General features: G+C 40.1%; 2 protein-coding genes across 2 annotated transcripts; both read left to right on the top strand.

Annotated features, from left to right (window-relative positions):
- The first annotated feature begins 1,147 nt into the window (after positions 1–1,147).
- LOC114583271 (vomeronasal type-2 receptor 26-like) lies at positions 1,148–6,596 on the top strand. Its single transcript, XM_077918108.1, has 5 exons — positions 1,148–1,306; positions 2,326–3,177; positions 3,584–3,811; positions 4,413–4,539; positions 5,683–6,596. Exons 1-5 carry the CDS (start codon positions 1,163–1,165, stop codon positions 6,594–6,596), a joined length of 2,265 nt encoding a protein of 754 aa, XP_077774234.1. The 5' UTR covers positions 1,148–1,162.
- Positions 6,597–10,339: 3,743 nt separating this feature from the next.
- LOC114583272 (vomeronasal type-2 receptor 26-like) lies at positions 10,340–18,882 on the top strand. The gene is made up of 5 exons (XM_077918107.1): positions 10,340–10,480; positions 11,759–12,619; positions 15,120–15,347; positions 15,897–16,023; positions 17,972–18,882. The coding sequence occupies exons 1-5, from the start codon at positions 10,403–10,405 to the stop codon at positions 18,880–18,882; spliced, it is 2,205 nt and encodes a 734-aa protein (XP_077774233.1). The 5' UTR covers positions 10,340–10,402.
- The last annotated feature ends 1,475 nt before the right edge of the window (positions 18,883–20,357 follow it).

Raw genomic sequence — 20,357 nt, 5'->3', positions numbered from 1 at the left:
AGAGGCATGAAGGAAGAGAGCTAATAACGCCTAGTCAGGCCTTTTGTAGTGGCTGAAAGTGGATGAGAGGGAGCTGCCTAGCTAGAGATGGATACATACAGTATATTGATACACAGATTGATTGGACCAGGACAAAGCAAATCAATTTCAAACAAATACAGCCCATGAATCACAGTCATCAAAGAGGATATGCCTTTAGTTGAAATGCAGCATAGAAGGATAATGAGGGAACAGTAAAGAATTCTAAAGATATATGGCCTGTGGAGATTTATTTATTGCATTTATATCCCATTTTCCCCCTCCAAGGCGCTGCTCATAGGTGTAGAACGTTTAGAAAGGAAATGCCCATAAAAACCAGTGATTCTAATATTGGATAGCTTTAGCATACTCAGGAATCAAACGTTTTGTGTCTCTTTTGTAGGAAATGTTTTTCTACATTCTGCAATTTCCGTTTCCTACTCAATTTCCAATGAGTAGATCTCCCCCTACTCATTTAATCCTCACAACAACCTTGTGAGGTAGGTTAGGCTGAGATGCAGTGACTGCTTCAAGGTCACTCAGTGAGCTTCATGGCTAGTGGGGATTTCAATCCTAGTCGCCCAGGTCCAATTCTGACACTCTAACCACTACACCACACTTTCTACTGCACAAAGTTATGAAGATATTTTCTACTGCCTGATATTTAAATAATAGCTTCAAATGATCACAGAACTGTAGCGATGGAAGGGACACCAAGGGTCATTTGGTCCAACCCCCTGCAATGCAGGAATCTCAGCTAAAGCACCCATGTCAGATGACGATCCAACCTCTGCCTTAAAAACCTCCAAGGTAGGAGAATCCACAACCTCCTATTCCAGAAAGTTTTTCTGTGTGTTTAGTCAGAATCTCCTTTCTTGTAACTTAAAGCCATTTGTTTGAGTTCTGCCCTCCAGGGCAGATAAGTAAATCTACTGTATGTATGTGAAATCAATGACTATATAACACCCCTAAGTCTACACTGAAATGTCATTGCAGTGTGATACCGAATAACTACCACCAAGCACTTGTCTTTATGTTTGCCCTGAACAAGATCAACGAGAATTTCCACCTCTTACCCAACAGAACACTATCTTACATCTTCACACAAAATGCTTTCAATTCAATGGGAACCTGTCTTGCCACTATGCAAATACTTTTCCTGAGCTCGGGGAACCCCCTTAACTACATCTGTGTTAGGAAATACAAGCTAATGGCCATCATTGGTGGACTCACTTCTCATAACTCCAAGCAGATGCCCCACATCTTAAATACCTACAAGATCCCACAGGTATGCATTACAATTTTTTTATATGCATGGGTGAAACCAGGAGTCGACTTAGTGAGGAAGAGTCATTTGGGTTGCTATCCATGCCATTCACCTCCTCAGAACTGGTCAGACCAAAAGTTCGACTCTTAGCTCTGCAGTGATCTCATTCAACTCAGGGGCTAGCAACACTACATGGGAAAATACTTGTCATGGAGGCTGGGAGTTGAGTACTGTTTACTTAGGAGACAAGTCCAGAAGGCTTCGTCATCATACCATGTAAATGAAAATGAATAAAATTTCACTTTTATGGAAGAAACCTGTTTGAGTGGGCAGGCCTACATACTCTCATTTGTGGCCAAAACAATCCTGGACCTAACTGGACTAGTCAAGTTCCTTTGGGTGAGTTTTCCCTCCTCCATTGTGAACTTTCCAGTGAATTGAAATCACAAGGAGCTGAGTTTACTGAAGATGTAGTGGCATATTTTGCCATCTTGTGATTATTATTATATAGATTTGGAAAAGCTGTTTCCAGAAGGTGAAATTTGTACTTGAGATCTATCTTACACACACACACTTTTGTTGTTGGTTACTTCTTCCAACTTCTCCTGCTCAAATCATCCCCTCACAGCATTGGAAATCAGGGTTTTCTTTTTCTTTTTCTTAAAAAAGTGAAAGACACTGTTTGAATCCCTGAATTCTCAGAGCCAAATTCACCTCTGAAAATTTCTTTTTAAAATACAAAAGGCACTGAGTTTATCACGTAGATGTTTGTGTCTAATATGTTGTTATTTTATGGTAACCCTGCTGAAGTTGCCTTATTGGGAGAATTTTAGTCTCTGCAATTTTTTTTGGAAAGATCAAATACAGAGGCCTACGGTCCTGTTCTTCTGGACCTTTGAAGAAACCAAGATGAACTGAGGAATAATGAGATAGAGTTCTTAAACTGATTGTTTTAATATTCCTTAGCTGACCTATGGCTCCTTTGCCCCTGCACTGAATGATAAAACACAGTCTAAAAATGTCACTGCCATTTTTCTTAGCTCAGTTATGCTTCCTTTGACCCTGCATTGAGTGACAAAGTACAGTTCCCTTCCGTCTATCGGATGATCCCCAGTGAAAGTCCTCAGTATGTTGGGATTGTTCATCTGCTTCAGCATTTTGGGTGGACCTGGATTGGCCTGATTGTTTCAGATGATGAAAGTGGAGAAATGTTACTTAGGACTCTCATTCCTCTGTTATACCACAGCAATATTTGCTTGGCTTTTAAGGAAATTATTCCAACACTGAAGAAGTACTGGGAAGACACAGATAATACTAAATTGGAAAGAGTAAGCTCTATTATCTCATCAATCAATACTAATGTGACTCTTGTTCATGGAGATTCACGATCTCTGGAGGGCTTTCGGATGGTTCTATCATCACATGAATTTGATAAAATGAAACCAATAGAGAGGGTTTGGATCATAACAGCTCAGTGGGATTTTTCTTCTGTATACTTCAGTGGAGTCTTCACACCAAAAACCTTCAATGGCACCTTGTCCTTTTCACTTCACACAAATGATGTAGCAGAATTCGAAGAGTTTCTTGAGACTTTAAATCCCAATCACTCTATGCTTTATTTCATCCATGGGTTTTGGTCCAATGCATTTGTGTGCTCGTTTCCTGCCTATAATATTTACATACCAGGTGCAAAAAACTGCACTGGCGAGGAGAAGTTGAGAAGCCTCCCTGGAGCTGTGTTTGAAATGGGAATGTCTGGTCAGAGCTACAGTATCTACAACGCTGTTTATGCTGTAGCACATGCTCTCCATGCCATGTTTTCTTCAAGATCTATGAAGAAGGCAATAGGCGATGGAGGGACATGGAATCTTCTCAATGTTCACCCGTGGCAAGTATGGTTTTTCTGTCAGTCACAATTGTAATATATGCCAAATTCATTAGAATTGTACAGCCTGCTATATATTTTGTAATATATGCACCCAGAAGCCTTTCAATGGCCAGATTTTGTTTTGTTGTTTTTGCTGTAGTGTAGGAGGTTGCTGATTGAAGTAAGAAAAATATTTAGCTTGTGTTGAATTGGCCTCCTTTGCTAATGAAGGGGTATTTCTTTAAGAAGCCATCTCCTTAGATGAAAGCATTGCCCTTGTTAGACATTCTGATCCATTGCCTGACTCAATTGGCTTCCAAGTGCAAATCTAGCCAAGATTGTCAACAGAATAAGATTGAAATAACTGGGAAATCATACTAACCACTTTGCTACCATTGCTCTTGGTTCATGTTATTTCCTTCTCAATCTAGCTTCATGCCTTCCTGAAACACATCCACTTCAACAACAGTGCTGGAGAAGAAATATTTTTTGATGCAAATGGAGAGTTGGCTACTGGATATGATATCATCAATACTATCACATTCCACAATCAGTCCATCCATAAAGCCCTTGTTGGAAGGATGAACCCACAGGCTCCTGAAGTAAAGAAGTTCACCATTAATGGAACCGCCATTTTGTGGAATCACAAGTTTAACCAGGTGGGAAAGACTTTATATTCCTCAATACAAAAAGACAACGGAATGCTGTTGGTCAAGTTTAGTCCTACATAATAGAGATATATTTGTGTTCCAGGATTTTGCTGGTGGTTACTTTCAGAGGTGATAGCATGTTAATTTCACCTGTTATATTTTATTTCATCAAAGATTTTGATGAGGTTTTGATTTTTAATTTTGTTTAATGCATTTTTATATGTTTTCTGTTGTACGCTGCAGAAATACTTAATGAAAGGTGGTATACAAATACCCTCAAAAATATTACATAACATTGCTTGCTACCTTTCTGAGCTGATGCTTATCATGATGGGCAAACTGGGCTAAAGTGACCAAGGGATTGATTCGGTATATGAAGTGTATGTTCATTTGTGTGGTGAAGATAAAAGGAACATGAGGAGAATGTAGGATAGAAAAATCCAGAGACATATGAGGGAATGTTGAAGGATTCTAGAAAATAAGCTTGCTACTATGTAATTGTTACTATGCAATTATGCAAACGGTGAAATTCAACAGCATAGACGTAAGGAGAAATCAGACAAAAGGAGAAATCTCCATCTTAAATCTATTAATTTGTGATTATTGATAGAATCCGCCCCATTCCACATGTGTTGAGAGTTGCCATCCTGGACACAGCAAGATCATTCGACAGGGGGAGCAGATTTGTTGCTACAATTGTCCTAACTGTCCTGAAGGAATGATTTCAAAACAGATGGGTAAGCAAAGATTCCTCAGCTACATAGGGAAGGTACTTCAGAATGTTTGTACAATAAACATGACTTGAAAGTGTCAATGGAGCACTACACACACACACACACACACACACACACACACACACACACACACACATATGACTACAGAAATAAGTTTCATAACACCTCAGATTTAACTTTTTAAAGGGAATACTCTATGCTCACACATTTTAGCAGTTGGTATCCAGTTGTACACGAGAGGTCTGGAGAGTGGCAACACGAGAACGGGCCTTTTCTGCAGTGGCTAATGCCTTCATTATACACCTTTAGGAACCAGGCGAAAATGTTCCTCTTCAACAAGGCCTTTGGATGATTGACATCTGATACCCTTTTAAATGTGTTGTAGGAGGGGGTGGAGAGTGGTTTTGTTCTGTTCTTGTTTTTATTATGTATTTTGTGTTGTTTTTTTATCTTGTATTTTTATGTTGTGAATCGCCCTGAGTTCTACTGACAAAAGGTGGTATACAAATTTAATCAGTGCTTTTTTTGGGGGGGGTGTAAAAAAATGTTTAGGGGTACTCTCATTTTCCTACTAATATTGAAATACTGCCCCTCAATGAGGCCAAACTTAGATTCACAAAATGTTTAGGGGTATGCGTCCCCCCAGAAAAAAGCACTGAATTTAATAATAATGATCAGTGCTTTCCCCCCCTTAAAAAATAGGTTCCAGTACTCACCATGAAGTTCTTACAACAAAGTACCACAACTGAGTACCACATAAAAAAGCGCTGATAATGATGATGACCAAGGGTACAAAAATTATGAGCAAAAATGTGTGAACAACACCTGAATATATTTTCTCTCTAATATGCATAATATTAAATACCATCTATTTCACATATCGACAGAGCAATAACAAAGCCATTTCTCATTTCCAGATTCTTTCAATATTCCTAATGATGTTTCCTCTTATTCCTTGGCCTCCTCATCCAGTGCCATTTTCACCTCTGTTTCACAATATCATTTCTTTCAAAATAAAAATAAGGGATTTCATTCCTCTTATTCAAAATGAACATGTTCAAAGTCATAGCTTATGCCACAATATTAAACTATATCGGTTCAGAGGGTACACATACAATTTTAACAATTGAGACTTATAATTTTCAGATGCAGACCATTGCAACAACTGTCCTGAGGATCAACATCCAAGCAAGAACAAAGATCACTGTATTCCTAAACGTATAATCTATCTATCATACGGTGAACCCTTGGGAATAATTCTGACTTCATTTGTTCTTTCCCTTTCTCTGATTACTCTTCTGATAACGTGGATCTTCATTCGACACCAGAAGACTCCCATTGTCAAGGCCAGCAACTGGAACATCACCTGCACCCTCCTCACTTCCCTATTGCTTTGCTTTCTCTGCTCCTTCCTATTCATTGGGCAGCCTGGAAAGGTGACCTGCCTTTTCCGTCAAACAGTGTTTGGGATTGTCTTCTCCCTGGCAGTTTCTTGTGTGTTGGCTAAAACCATCACGGTGGTTCTGGCCTTCATGGCCACCCAGCCAGGAAACAGGGTGAGGAAATGGATGGGGAAGAGGCTGGCAGTGTCAGTCATCATCCTTTGCACTCTTATTCAAACTGGCATCTGTGTACTGTGGTTGGCAACCTCTCCTCCCTTCTCAGAGTTTGACATGCACTCTCAGACTGACCAGATCATTGTGCAATGTAATGAAGGATCAGCTCAGATGTTTTATACTGTCCTGGGCTACATGGGGCTTCTGGCCATCATCAGCTTCACTGTGGCTTTCTTGGCCAGGAAGTTGCCTGATACTTTCAATGAAGCCAAGCTGATTACCTTCAGCATGCTGGTCTTCTGCAGTGTTTGGCTGTCCTTTGTCCCCACCTACTTGAGCACGAAGGGAAAATACATGGTGGCTGTGGAGATCTTCTCCATTTTAGCCTCTAGTGTGGGTTTGCTGGGCTGCATCTTCTTCCCCAAATTGTACATTATTGTACTGAGGCCTGAGATGAACACCCGGGATCAGCTTGTAAGAAAAAGGATTGTGGTTTCTGAGTGACTTATTCCCTTATAAATTCTGTCCTATCTGCATCCCATGTTCTCTTGTCCTTTTAACATTTTAAGCAACAGAAAGCAAATGTGGTCGTCCCCCAATGTTGTAGCCCATCTCTGATCACCCCAAGCGTAGCATGCCATTTGGACAGAAACGGTGGGAAGTTATGTTCCACAAAATATATAGCAGGTAGTACAATTCCAATGAATTTGGCTTTATAATCCCTTTTGCCCCACCCCCATATTACGTCTCTACTGTTACGTAAGTCTCCACCTACAGTCTGAATTGGTACAGCCCAGATATGGGTTTAAGAGGCATGAAGGAAGAGAGCTACAAAAGGATAATGACGCATTTTCCAGTGGCAAAATATGGAAGGAGGGGGAATGATGCTTCATAAATTTATTTATTCTTCAGTGGATCAAAGAAGATTGCGCTGCTTTCAGAAACACACTAATGAAATGATGGTCCTCAGAGAGCACATGGCTTTAGTAGTTACAAAATTGTTGAGCTCTGGGATATGAAAAATGTTAAAGCATCAGAGTGAGATGATGATAATTTTAAGAGCTATAAAGCTATTAGTGGGTGGTCATGGGTGTCCACAAAAATAATTATTTAGGCAGAGGATGTCCGTAGCTTGTAACGACAGGTTGTTGGCTTTTTGCAGTCTTTATACAACTGAATTGCATTCATGGTGCTGAAAGAGAAAGAATGAAAACCATGGGGGGCTGTTCCTGTTGGTGCTTTCCTGTATTATGTGGGATTATACGTTTCAGAACTCACTTTAAACATATGGCTTTATTTGCCAATTTAACAATAACAGATAAAGGCACCAACCTATTGCCTGAATGAGCAGTTTAAAGATGAAGTGGATCTCTGGCTTAGCTAGCTGATTTGCAACTTAGGTGGGCTTAGCCAGTTTTAAGCTCCCCACCCTGGTTTAGCCAAAGATAAACTGGTTTAACTTGATCAGCTTGGCTCAGCTGGGGCTCAGATTCCAAAAAGGGGTGCTCCAGAGGGGCATGATTCAATCTTGGGGGAGGGGTTGTGTTTAGGCTGGATCCTAAGCTCATTTGGCTCAACCATATGGCCAGGCATCACAGCATAAAAGATTTATTTTAAAGGCTCCCCTCCATCAGGCTTAGGCAAAGCAGTAGCTGTTAATGTTTCAAAAGATACGTAAACCCTACTTCTCCATCTCAGGAGCTATCGTGCCAAACTGGTCTACACTATAATGAGAGATGTCCAATTCAGTGCAGTTTGGAATGGTCCAGTCCACCATTTTAACTCAAAATGGTCTCTGACCATTTCCAAACATAGACCAAAATGTGCTGCTCCATCTTGTGAACCATCATGTAAAACTGGGGGACAATATTTCAGAAGTGTCAACACTGGCACACTTTGGAACAATTTTGTTCGCTAGCGTAATTCAAAATGGAATCTGATGGTATCCAAACATAACACACAAAAATGGCTCTGCCATCTCGAGAACCTTCATGCCAAGTTTGGTGACAATACCTCAATAAACATCTGAATGCGTGGACAGAAAGATGTATTTCCCAAAATATATAGCAGGTGAAGATATGCTTTCTTAGAACTGGGGGTGGGTAGATGACAATTTGTTCATTTTTAGCATGCTTTTATTTGCTGTATTGGTGAAAATTATTACCAGATAGGTTTTAAATTTGGCACTTTCATGGATCTTATTAGGTAGAGCACGTGTGCCACATTTAAGGTAATTAGCTTAATAGATGCCATTTTTATAAGCTGCAGAAATTTTAGACTTCTTATGGAGGAAACTCTTGTCCCAACATGCCCTGAATTCCAGCATTGATCATTTCATTAGCGGATAATGGGGGGAAAAAGAAGCTAAATAAGTTTTCATTAACTTTGCTGAGAATCTTGGAAAAAGTAATTTTCGATCCTGTAATTATTATAACTATACATTCCTGTGTAATTGTAGTGTGGGCACAATGCAATTAGAAAGACAGAAACACAGATGAATTCATACCAGGAGTTGATGAAATGCTGCTCTTCAGCTTTAAATATGAGGTTCAAAGCAGCCTTTTAAAAACAGCTATTTGGAAAAGTTCTATCAAATATGTTTGATAGTCCAGATTGGAATTAGTGAAACACCAAAGTTCGATCAACTTTTGTAAAGATTGCATGCTGCCTTTGGAGACATTCCTATTCTTTGTATCTGTCACAGTGAATATGCTCAGGTGGTGGCAAGATTTGCTGGTAGCAAGATGGACATCACTGCTGCTCATCATTTTGCTGCTTCATCTACCTCAGATTGTCAGCAAGAATATGAAGAACAGATGTTGTAGGCAGCCAAAGTTTCAAGGTGTCTCTGGCATTCTAGATAATATTGTCATTGCTGAATTTGTATCTTTCATCGTTCATAATTTTAATGAGATATTGTATACTGCAAATCCAAATCCATATAGGAGTGCCTTGTAAGTAAATCTTGAATCAAATAAAATGAAATAAAGGTGAAATTAAAATTCCAATTGGCTAGCTCTGAGTTAAAATTTCAAAATTATTGATTGTTCTATTTCCCACAATTTGAGAAAATGGGAATCATAAGAGGCCAAAAAAAGATAAGTCCTTGTAGTAAGGCTACTACTATAGTCCATTTATTAAAATGATTCTAAATGTGTTTTAGGAGATCAAAACCATCCATACCATTATTCTGCCATACAGGAAGGGTTGGGTGTGTTTTACTTGCTCAGTTTTCTTCCTTCTTTGCTTCCAAATGAAGCAATTGTCTTATAGAGCAATTTATAGAAACATAGTCTGGCTCCCTCAGCCAGTAAAGCGAGATGAGCGCCGCAACCCCAGAGTCGTCCACGACTGGACCTAATGGTCAGGGGTCCCTTTACCTTTAACTAAGAGAACATGGGAAGAGAACATCTCCTGAGTCATCTCTCGAGCTACCTTAGTTTTGTCTACACTGACTGGAAGTGAGCTTAGGGTTTCCAAAAGAAGACATTCCCAAGTCTACCTTGCAATGTTGGGGGTTGAAACTTAGGACCCTATCCAGGCCAAGCAAATGCTTTTTTACTGAGCTATAAGTGCATTTTCTACTGCACAGCTCTGTGACTGGGAATGAAATATGACAAAGAAACCTAAGGAGATGAGATGACTTTTTAAAAATACTCTTTAAAAGAGTCTCAGGGATGACTCACACCCTGGCCATCACCTCTTTAATTTTCTACCCTTGGGCAGGAGACAGAAGTATAATCAACTGTACCAACAGGCTAAAAAATAGCTTCTATCCGTGGGCTGTTAGGCTGTTGAACGGAAAATAAAATAGCGCAATTGACTTGTGGTGTGTTGTGCAATAAGCACACAGAGTGCAATGAGACTGAGTGTTTTTTTTTTGGGGGGAGGCTCGTTTAATTTCATTGTACACAGGTTGTACACTGACAATAAAGGTATTATTAAAGATACATAGGAGTTATAAAGGTATTCCATACTTCGCAACTCCATGTCTGGTATATCAGGAATCACTATTGATGGCTAATATGTCCGTAGTATGTAGATTAAATCAATTGTTGTGTGGCAGCCCTAATTGTGCTCTTAAATGTCATTGCAGCCTATTGCCAAATTACTACCACCAAGCCCTCACCTTTACGTTTGCTCTGAACGAGATCAACAAGACTCCACACCTCTTACCTAACATCACACTTTCGTACATCTTCGCTCAAAATGCTAATAATGAAATGGGGAAATGTTCAGGGACTATGGATGTCCTTTTTGAAAGTCAGGGGAGTCCCCTTAACTACCTCTGCGGCAAGACAGATAAACTAATGGCTATCATAGGTGGCCTCACCTTCCATAATTCCAAGCAGATGCCTCACATCTTAAATATGTACAAGATGCCACAGGTGTGTTTGTCTGCCTTTATAGATTGGTGCTGTGTGTGTGAAACTGAACTTTTGATATGGTTTATCTCTGTAGACAGAGAGTTGTGTACTGATTATTTTAGAGGCAAGTCCAGAAGCCCTCCCCATTGAGCCATGCAAGAGAACAGGAAGAAAACCACACCTTTATAGCAAAAGTCTCTTTGAGTAGTTAGACCAGTTAAAATCATCAGAGGCCAGAATAATTCTGGATTTAACTGGAGCATTTAAGTTACACTTAGAGTTTGGATTTGATATCCCGCCTTTCACTCCCTTTAAGGAGTCTCAAAGCGGCTAACATTCTCCTTTCCCTTCCAATCCCTTTAAACCATGATCTATGTTTTAGCATGTAATTAGGTGATATCACCATTGATGTCTTCTATTAATTTATGAGCAGAGGGCGATGTTTATGTTACAAATTTATTGTAATGTATGATGTTGGTCTTTTGTTTTTGTTTTGCTTTGGTTCTTGTCTGTTTTTTGTAAGTTTTGGCGGTTTTAAATTTGGAGGTTCAAGTACATTATGTTGGTATGGGAAATTGTCGTGTGACGGGCCAATGGCCGTAATAAAGATCAATCCAATCCAATCCAATCCAATCCTTTCCCTTCCTCCCCCACAACAAACACTCTGTGAGGTGAGTGGGGCTGAGAGACTTCAGAGTATTGACTAGCCCAAGGTCACCCAGCAGCTGCATGTGGAGGAGCGGAGACGCGGACCCGGTTCCCCAGATTACAAAACTACCGCTCTTAACCACTACACCACACTGGCTCTCTTGTCTTCTTCTTCTAATCCTTCTGCCTGAGCCTCCTCAGTGAGTTGTAATAATAGATAGATTATTATTTACAGTGAGGTGTGTAATAGTTTGTGGGTGGGTGTGAGCTCACACTTAAACAGCTTCCTACGTCTTCCCTCCAAATCACCCCCTCATAGGGCTCATAGTATCTATGCTCATGCTGAAATCCACACAGGAGCTATGAATGAGAAATTTGGAGATGACTATTAATCGAATCACAAAACTGGTGAGACTCATTATATTTCTCTACAAATTCTCAAATCCAAACTCTTTTTCCTTCCAAGAGTCTTTGCTTACTTGCTTAATGTATAGTTAGCCCAGTAGTAATTCTGTCCTGGTTGTGAAGGTTTTTTTTTTAGGAGGGACCAATACAAAATGAATTCAATATTCTAGCCTTTTTTTTGGAATTTTGAAGAACGTATTTTCAATTGGTTGTTAGATCTAAAAAGACCAATATCATTGTTCTTAGCTCAATTATGGCTCCTTTGACCCTGCCTTGAGGGACAGAACACAGTTCCCTTCTGTCTATCAGATGATCCCTAATGAGAGTGCTCAGTATGCTGGGATTGTTCAGTTGCTTCAGCATTTTGGATGGACTTGGATTGGCCTTGTTGTCTCTGATAACGACAGCGGAGAAATACTATTGAGGACTCTCATTCCTTGGCTGCACCAGAATAAGATTTGTGTTGCTTTTAAGGAAATTGTTCCAACACTGAAGCATTATTGGAATCACGGAATACAGATGGACAAGAATTTGGAAAGAATAAGTTCTAGTCTCTCATCGACTGAAATCAATGTGATTCTTGTTCATGGCGATTCACGATCTATGGAGGGCTTACGAAGGGTTCTTTTGCTAAATGAAATTATTGAAATGAAACCAATAGAGAAGGTTTGGGTCATAACAGCTGAGTGGGATTTTGCATCTGTGTCCAATAGCGACTTATTTACACCCAGATCCTTCAATGGCACCTTGTCCTTCGCACTCCACAGTCAGAAATTGGCAGAATATGAAGAGTTTCTTGAGACTTTAAATCTCTACCGATCTAGGCTGTATTTGATCCATTATTTCTGGACCACTGCATTTAAATGTTCGTTACCCAAGTTACAGTACATTCACTCACTATCCCCAGGAATATGTACAGGGAAAGAGAGATTGAAGAACCTCCCTGAAACTGTGTTTGAAATGCAGATGTCTGGTCAAAGCTACAGTATCTACAATGCAGTTTATGGCGTTGCGCATGCTCTCCATGACATGTTTTCATCAAGATCTAAACAGAAGGCAATGAGAAATGGAAATGCGTGGAACCTTTCAAATATTTACCCATGGCAGGTAGGATAACCATGTCCATCTCTACTGTAAAGAATGGGTGTAAGTGCATTTCACGAAGGACCTTTTAAAGTGAATTTTCACTGGGGAATGCACACAAAAGGGCACTTTAAAATCATGTGAAATGCTATTTATGATATTCATTTTAAATAAACACACATTTATTTAAATGAATGGATATCTCAAAACATATTTTAATAGTAAATGATTGCTTAATTTTTAAAAAGCCTTGGCATTTAAAATTTAATTAAGAAGTTGAGGAGCTCTGAATTGTGTGTGTGTGTGTGTGTGTGTGTGTATCTTGCATGCCACCCCAGTCCTTGAGTGCTGTGAGATTCCATGGGTTCCAGACATTTGCCCAGGGTTTGTGTTTTCTTTTAGAAATGAGAGTGTCGTGTATTTATGATACATGGTTTGTATAAAAGCATGGTTTATTTACACAGCCTACAAAGGAAGGGTTCACAGCAACCTTACACTCAAAGGATCTTGTTTCTCCCAAAGCCACAACCTTGGATTCCATCAGAAATCTAATGTTGCTGTCAATCATTGCTCTGACTCTCTCTCCGACTTGCTGCTTTACTTCTATGTCACATCGCTGCAAAACTCTACTCCAAACTCTGGCTTTCTCTGTATGAAACAATGCAAAATTACAGGACAGGTGTGCTCCTGTCATGGATGCTTTAGTCGGGATTCCTTCATTGCAGGGGTTGGACTAGATGACCCTTGGTTCCCTTCCAGCTCTTATATCCTCTCCAACTCTTCACCATCCATTTTATAGCTTCTGTAAATTGCAGCTTTGGGTCTAATACCTTGACATAAGCCAGGGGTCTGCAACCCGCGGCTCCAGAGCCGCATGTGGCTCTTTTACACCTTTGCCGCGGCTCCGGGGCGGATACTAGCGAGGGGAGGAGGCGCATTGTACGCCCCAACACTCCCCATTGTGGCGGGCGCTGTACTGGCTGTGACATCGCATGGGGGCGGTGTGTGCGTTAGTCACGCACCGTCCCAACATCACCTTCCCGCCCGCCCACTACATTGTAAGGGGCATGTACGCTTGTCACTGCATTGAAAAGGGGCATGTACGCTGGTCACTGTTTTGAAGGGGAGTGAAGAACACACACACACACACACACACACACACAAGAAGGTAACTTGTTAATTTAACGTTTATTTCTATGAGGAGGAGTAATTCTGAGGGGTCAAACAAAGAAATAATTTTAAAAAGTGACAAAAAAGTTATTTTTATAATGACGAGTTTTGCGGCTCCCAGTTTTTTTTCCTTCGGAAACGGGTCCAAGTGGCTCTTTTTGTCTTAAAGGTTGCAGACCCCTGACATAAGCTTATGACCTTCAGTTATGAATTTTTTTGGTATGGTGCAATGGTTAGATTTATTTATTTAGCAAAATGTATATACTGCTTAATGTAAAAAATAAAAATAAACTAAAAACACCTCTAAGCAGTTTACAAAAATATAAAATTATTAAAACAGTTAAGAACCGCTATTAAGAGATTCAAAAGAAGATAAAAATCCACAGTGATTTCTACATGTCTGGATGCAGAAAATATTTAACGCAGGTGCCAAAAGAAGTACAATGAAAAAGCCTGTCAGGTGTTTATAGGTAGTAGTTCTAATTTAGATGAGATTTTGTGAACCTCTTTAGGCACAAGGTTCATTTGGAAATCTTTGAAACTCATATTTCTACATACCTCAACACTGCAAACTCCACTGACTTCCTGCCAGAGAGCCAGTGTGGTGTAGTGGTTAAGAGCGGTAGTCTCGTAATCTGGGGAACCGGGTTCGCGTCTCCGCTCCTCCACATGCAGCTGCTGGGTGACCTTGGGCCAGTCACACTTCTCTGAAGTCTCTCAGCCCCACTCACCTCACAGAGTGTTTGTTGTGGGGGAGGAAGGGAAAGGAGAATGTTAGCCGCTTTGAGACTCCTTAAAGGGAGTGAAAGGCGGGATATCAAATCCAAACTCTTCTTCTTCTTCTTCTGCTCCCCTGTGAACACCTCTCACACAATAAGCAACATTGAACCCTCCCACACAAATACCCCACAATGGATACCCACTCCCCAAACAGGAGATTTTCCAGGAGGACAATGGCGATTTCTCTCCCAGTATTTAATTTCACAACCACCATGTGAGGTTAGTTTGCCAGATACATGCCATGTAAGCAAAGCTCAAACTTCTCTCTCTCTTGACTTTTGGAGGAAGTAAAACCTGCTGTATAATAGATATGGTTTAAAGTTCTGGTGTGAATAGTCTAATTTTTAAAAAGTACTAGTTTAATTCTGGAAATAGCAACTCTATTGAATTTCATCTTCCTATTGTCTCTGAAAGGTGGGAAGCATTTATACCATCTGTCCTATAATCATCATACATGAATGAATAGGAGGTAGCAATTCGAATATGATATTTGAGGAAAAAAGAGGAACTTCCAGGGAAATGACATTTCCCACCACTCCAAGCTCAGTTTATATTCTTTCCTTCTCCAATCTAGCTTCACTCCTACCTGAAACACATCCACTTCAACAATAATGCTGGGGAAGAAATAGTTTTTGATGCAAATGGAGAATTGGCAGCTGGATATGATATCCTCAACACAATCGCCTTCCCTAATCAGTCTGTCCATAAAGTCCGTGTTGGAAGAGTGAGCCCACAAGCTCCTGAAAGAAAACTGTTCACCATCAATGGAAGTGCTATAATGTGGAATCACAAGTTTGATCAGGTGGGGGTAACTATTATTTTCCAGAACTGTAGTTTTAGGGATGTCTCTAATATTAAACAAAACCTGATTCTGGATCCACATGGGAGTACAGAAAAACCTGCCTGATTCTTGTCCCATGCAGGTATTTTAGGAGTTACCTGTACACATCCAAGAAAACAAAAACATAGAATTTCTTTTAAAAGTTTTAGAAAGCCAAATTGCTTTCTTTTGCAAAGTAAGTACAGCTACCTGAAAGTGGCTAGAGTTTTAAAATGAAGAATGTCCCTGTGTGAATGACAGGTCTTCCTGATGTGCCATCACTCTTGGAGGAAATAGTGTGCTTAACAAGGAAACAACCAGGAACACATTTTGAGGCTCCCAGTTGTCCTTTTCTTTGCAACCCTGTCTTTATCTGCCCCATTCCTGGAGTGAAATCAGATGTGGGCAGGTTTAAGACAAATGCCTCTGGCAGCTAAAGTAGAACCCTTGCTGATTCTAATAAGGCTTGAGGGGCAAAGGCTCACCAATGCTGATGTACACCCCAAATCTTTTATATCTGGATATTAATAGGTCATCCCAAAATCCGTATGTGTTGAGAGTTGCTATCCTGGACACAGTAGGATTGCGCGACAGGGGGAACAGATTTGTTGCTATGATTGTCCTAAGTGCTCTGAAGGAATGATTTCAAACCTGATGGGTAAGTAGAAATTGCACCATTAAATGGTGGTGGTAATTCCAAATATTTCAAAAATAAATTCACACAAAGAGCTTGTTCAAATTATGATATTGATGTGTGATTGAGCCATTCTAGATATAACACTTTGGAGATAGTTTATACATTCCTTCAGTTATAATTATTTTCAGAGTCTGTTCACAAACTTAACTACAGTCGTACCCTGGCTCCCAAACGCCTTGGGAGTTGAACGTTTTGTCTCCCGAACGATCGAAATCCGGAAATGAGTGTTCCAGTTTTTGAACATTCTTTGGAAAGTTGAACATCCAACGGGGCTTCCACAGCTTCCGATTGGCTGCAGGAGCTTTCTGCACCCAATCAGAAGCCACGTTTTGGAAGTCGAACGTTTGGAAGTTGAACGGACTTCTGTTTTTTTTTTTTAAAGAATTTTTATTAATTTTCCAAACACAAAATTAACACAAACAATACACAATACATAAACAAACAAACAAACAAACAAACATTAAACATGTATAATTTCATAACCTTCTTTTCATAAACCTTACTTCCCGGACTTCCCCATGCCCCCCCCCTTTTCTGCATCCTTGTTTTACATTTCTTCAGCAACTCCTCCGATTAACTAATTATTCAATTCATTTTCTTTTAAGTTCTTCTCTGACTTATCAATTACAGCTGCAATTCTCTGTTTCCCAATCCCTTGACATTTTAACACTCATCAATTTTACAACAATTTTAAAGATATATTTTGAATTTCTTCCAGTCTTCTTCCACCGTCTCTTTCCCTTGGTCACGGATTCTGCCAGTCATCTCCGCCAGTCCCATATAATCAATCACTTTCGTCTGCCATTCTTCCAGCGTGGGTAGTTCTTGTGTCTTCCAATACTTTGCTAAAAGAATCCTTGCTGCTGTGGTGGCATACATAAAAAAGTCCTATCCTTCCTTGACACCAGTTGGCCAACCATGCCCAGGAGAAAAGCCTCAGGTTTCTTAGGAAAGGTCCATTTAAGGACCTTCTTAATTTCATTATAGATCATTTCCCAAAAGGCTTTAATCTTCGGGCAGGTCCACCAAAGGTGATAAAAGGTACCTTCAGTCTCATTACATTTCCAGCATTTATTATTAGGCAAATGGTAGATTTTTGCAAGCTTGACTGGGGTCATGTACCACCTATAAATCATTGAAGTTGAACGGACTTCTGGAACAGATTCTGTTTGACTTCTGAGGTACAACTGTATTTGTATTTAGTTATATAGTGATCAGATATATGTAATTATTCTCTAGCAAACCAGAAAAGAAATTATCTCATTAAGCATCTCAAAGTGGTTTAACTGCCATATATTTGTATATCTATATCTATACACACACCATTTTTAAAAATTCAGTGCAGATACTGACTTGGACAAAAATCTCTTAGAAGCCTTGGGAAAGGTGCTGAAGTGATAACAGAGATGATGCCAATTTGAAATGTATTGGGAGTTCCAATGGATAGGTGCTGCCACACTAATGGATCGATTCTTACATTGTATAGAAAAGACATAGGGATGAGATGGTAATTGCAGGGTGTCCTCTCTTGTAGAGGAGAACGACTGTTTTGTGCACAGGACAGGTGAGAATATGTTTTAGGTCCCAAACTGTACACCAGGGGTTTCTACATCGGTATCAGTACCTTGAATTTATCCAAATTTCATGATTTGGATACTTTACAACACATTACATCCGTATTTGAATAGAATGTACAATGCCGTTAACTATAAACCCTGAATGAATTGAGTTGTTCACTGTTCTTATCACCCATCAATTTTACTGAATGGTTCTAAATAATGATTACCATATCTGTTCCAAGATAAAAGAATTATATTCTTCCTTTGTAGTTCTTGCCACAGTGTCAAGTAATATGGTTTAAGAGAGTTCATGTATATATTTTTAAAAATATGAGACTTATAACTTTCAGATGCAGACCACTGCAACAAGTGCCCCGAGGACCAGTATCCAAATGAAAACCACAATGAGTGCATCCCTAAACATCCAGTCTTTCTAACATACAGAGAGCCCTTGGGAATACTTCTGACTTCATTTGCTCTTTTCATTTGTCTGATCGCCCTCTTGATAATATGCATCTTCGTTCAACATAAGGAGACTCCCATTGTCAAGGCCAACAACTGGAACATCACCTGCACCCTCCTCACTTCCCTGTTGCTTTGCTTTCTCTGCTCCTTCCTATTCATTGGGCAGCCTGGGAAGGTGCCCTGCCTTCTCCGTCAAACAGTGTTTGGGATTGTCTTCTCCCTGGCTGTTTCTTGTGTGTTGGCAAAAACCCTCACTGTGGTTCTGGCCTTCATGGCCACCAAGCCAGGAAACAGGATGAGGAAATGGATGGGGAAGAGGCTGGCAGTGTCAGTCATCATCCTTTGCACTCTTATTCAAACTGGCATCTGTGCAGTGTGGCTGGCAACCTTTCCTCCCTTCCCAGAGTTTGACATGCACTCTCATACTGACCAGATCATTGTGCAATGTAATGAAGGATCAGCTCAGATGTTTTATACTGTCCTGGGCTATATGGGGCTCCTGGCCATCATCAGCTTCACTGTGGCTTTCTTGGCCAGGAAGCTGCCTGATACTTTTAATGAAGCCAAAATGATCACTTTCAGCATGCTGGTCTTCTGCAGTGTTTGGTTATCCTTTGTCCCCACCTACCTGAGCACCAAGGGGAAATACATGGTGGCTGTGGAGATTTTCTCTATCCTGGCCTCTAGTGCTGGATTATTGGTTTGCATCTTCCTCCCCAAATTCTACATTATTGTACTGAAACCTGAACTGAACACCAGGGATCAATTAGTAAGGAAAAAGAATGGTCATTTCTGAGTGATTTCTTCCTTCCTCTAAATTGTTTCTTAACCATTCCCCTGATATCTTTTCCTGTTTATGAGTCTAAGCCCACAAACATTGCCTTTTCTACTTTTATGTTTGCCAAGTACAAAGCAAGATTCAAAATGTCCAAATAGTTTGGCTTTGTAGTACTCTGGTTTCCCAGTAGCTTGTTTATAATTTTTAGAGAACATGCTGCGGAAAGTAGGATTATTTTCAAATAATAAAAAAGAAAATATTTTTTAAACATTCTCATCATAATAGCACTAAAACATAAATACCAACATGGAAATAAACTATGCAGCAACATATTAGTGGAAATAACACAAAAATGTTTTTATAAAGGAGAATAGCTTGCAGAAATGTTTTATGTTATAAGAAATGCACAGAAAAATGTGCATGAAGCTTGGATTTGAAAATGAAAGGAGGAAAATTGTCCCATTCATCCATTCCTCTTTTTAAAGGATTTTATTAAAACACATTTATTCCAAAGTTAGGGACGCGGGTGGCGCTGTGGGTAAAACCTCAGTGCCTAGGACTTGCTGATCGTATGGTTGATGGTTCGAATCCCCGCAGCGGGGTGAGCTCCCATCGTTCGGTCCCAGCTCCTGCCCACCTAGCAGTTCGAAAGCACTCTTAAGTGCAAGTAGATAAATAGGTACCGCTTTATAGCGGGAAGGTAAACGGCGTTTCCGTGTGCTGGTGCTGGCTTGCCAGAGCAGCTTCGTCATGCTGGCCAAGTGACCCGGAAGTGTCTCTGGACAGTGCTGGCCCCCGGCCTCTTAAGTGAGATGGGCGCACAACCCTAGAGTCGGACACGACTGGCCCGTACGGGCAGGGGTACCTTTACCTTTACTATTCCAAAGTTGCAACACAACTTTGTCCACTGCCATCCCTCCAATCCTCAATCCCTCATCACTGTCATGTTGGCTCGCCAAATACTCTCAATAGGAGCCCAACCACCACAGGGAAATATATGGTGAATGTGGATATTTCTTATATCCACATGGCCTCTACTGCTGGGTTGCTGAGTTGCATCCTCCTTCCCAAATTCTACATTAATGGTGCTGAGACCTGAGCTGAACACCAGGGAAAAGAGTGTGACATCTGAGTGACTTCCTCCTTTGTTCTTGTAAATTCTTCCTTACCGGTTTCCCATGATGCATTGTCTCTTTTAGAATCAAATGCTACAGATAGTGCCATGTCAACATTTATATTTGTAAAGTACTTAGCACGTTAGTTTGGCTGTGTTTTCTCTTCTCTTACCTCATAGTTTATTTATACCCCAGTTTTTGAAATGTGCTCTGTAAAGTATATATCCTAAATATAAATAAAATATGAATGACTTATTTTTACATATTTATTTAATGAAGAACATATAATTCAATGACATTTGAAAATAAATGAAGAAAAAACATTACAGTTAAATGAAGATTAAAATTAAATGCACGCACACACACACACACACACAC

Source organism: Podarcis muralis, chromosome 13, assembly GCF_964188315.1.
Source record: "Podarcis muralis chromosome 13, rPodMur119.hap1.1, whole genome shotgun sequence".
Taxonomy (NCBI): domain Eukaryota; kingdom Metazoa; phylum Chordata; class Lepidosauria; order Squamata; family Lacertidae; genus Podarcis; species Podarcis muralis.
The sequence above is the reverse complement of the archived record's forward strand: the minus strand, read 5'-3'. Positions and strand labels throughout refer to the sequence as shown.

Bases quoted from the DNA above. Each gene is read 5' to 3' on its own strand.
- LOC114583271 (XM_077918108.1), top strand. From the start codon at position 1,163: ATGCAAATACTTTTCCTGAGCTCGGGGAACCCCCTTAACTACATCTGT. The intron at 1,307-2,325 runs GTATGCATTACA...CATTTTTCTTAG, and splicing joins ATACCTACAAGATCCCACAG to CTCAGTTATGCTTCCTTTGA. The intron at 3,178-3,583 runs GTATGGTTTTTC...TTCTCAATCTAG, and splicing joins TCAATGTTCACCCGTGGCAA to CTTCATGCCTTCCTGAAACA.
- LOC114583272 (XM_077918107.1), top strand. From the start codon at position 10,403: ATGGCTATCATAGGTGGCCTCACCTTCCATAATTCCAAGCAGATGCCT. The intron at 10,481-11,758 runs GTGTGTTTGTCT...CATTGTTCTTAG, and splicing joins ATATGTACAAGATGCCACAG to CTCAATTATGGCTCCTTTGA. The intron at 15,348-15,896 runs GTGGGGGTAACT...GGATATTAATAG, and splicing joins GGAATCACAAGTTTGATCAG to GTCATCCCAAAATCCGTATG.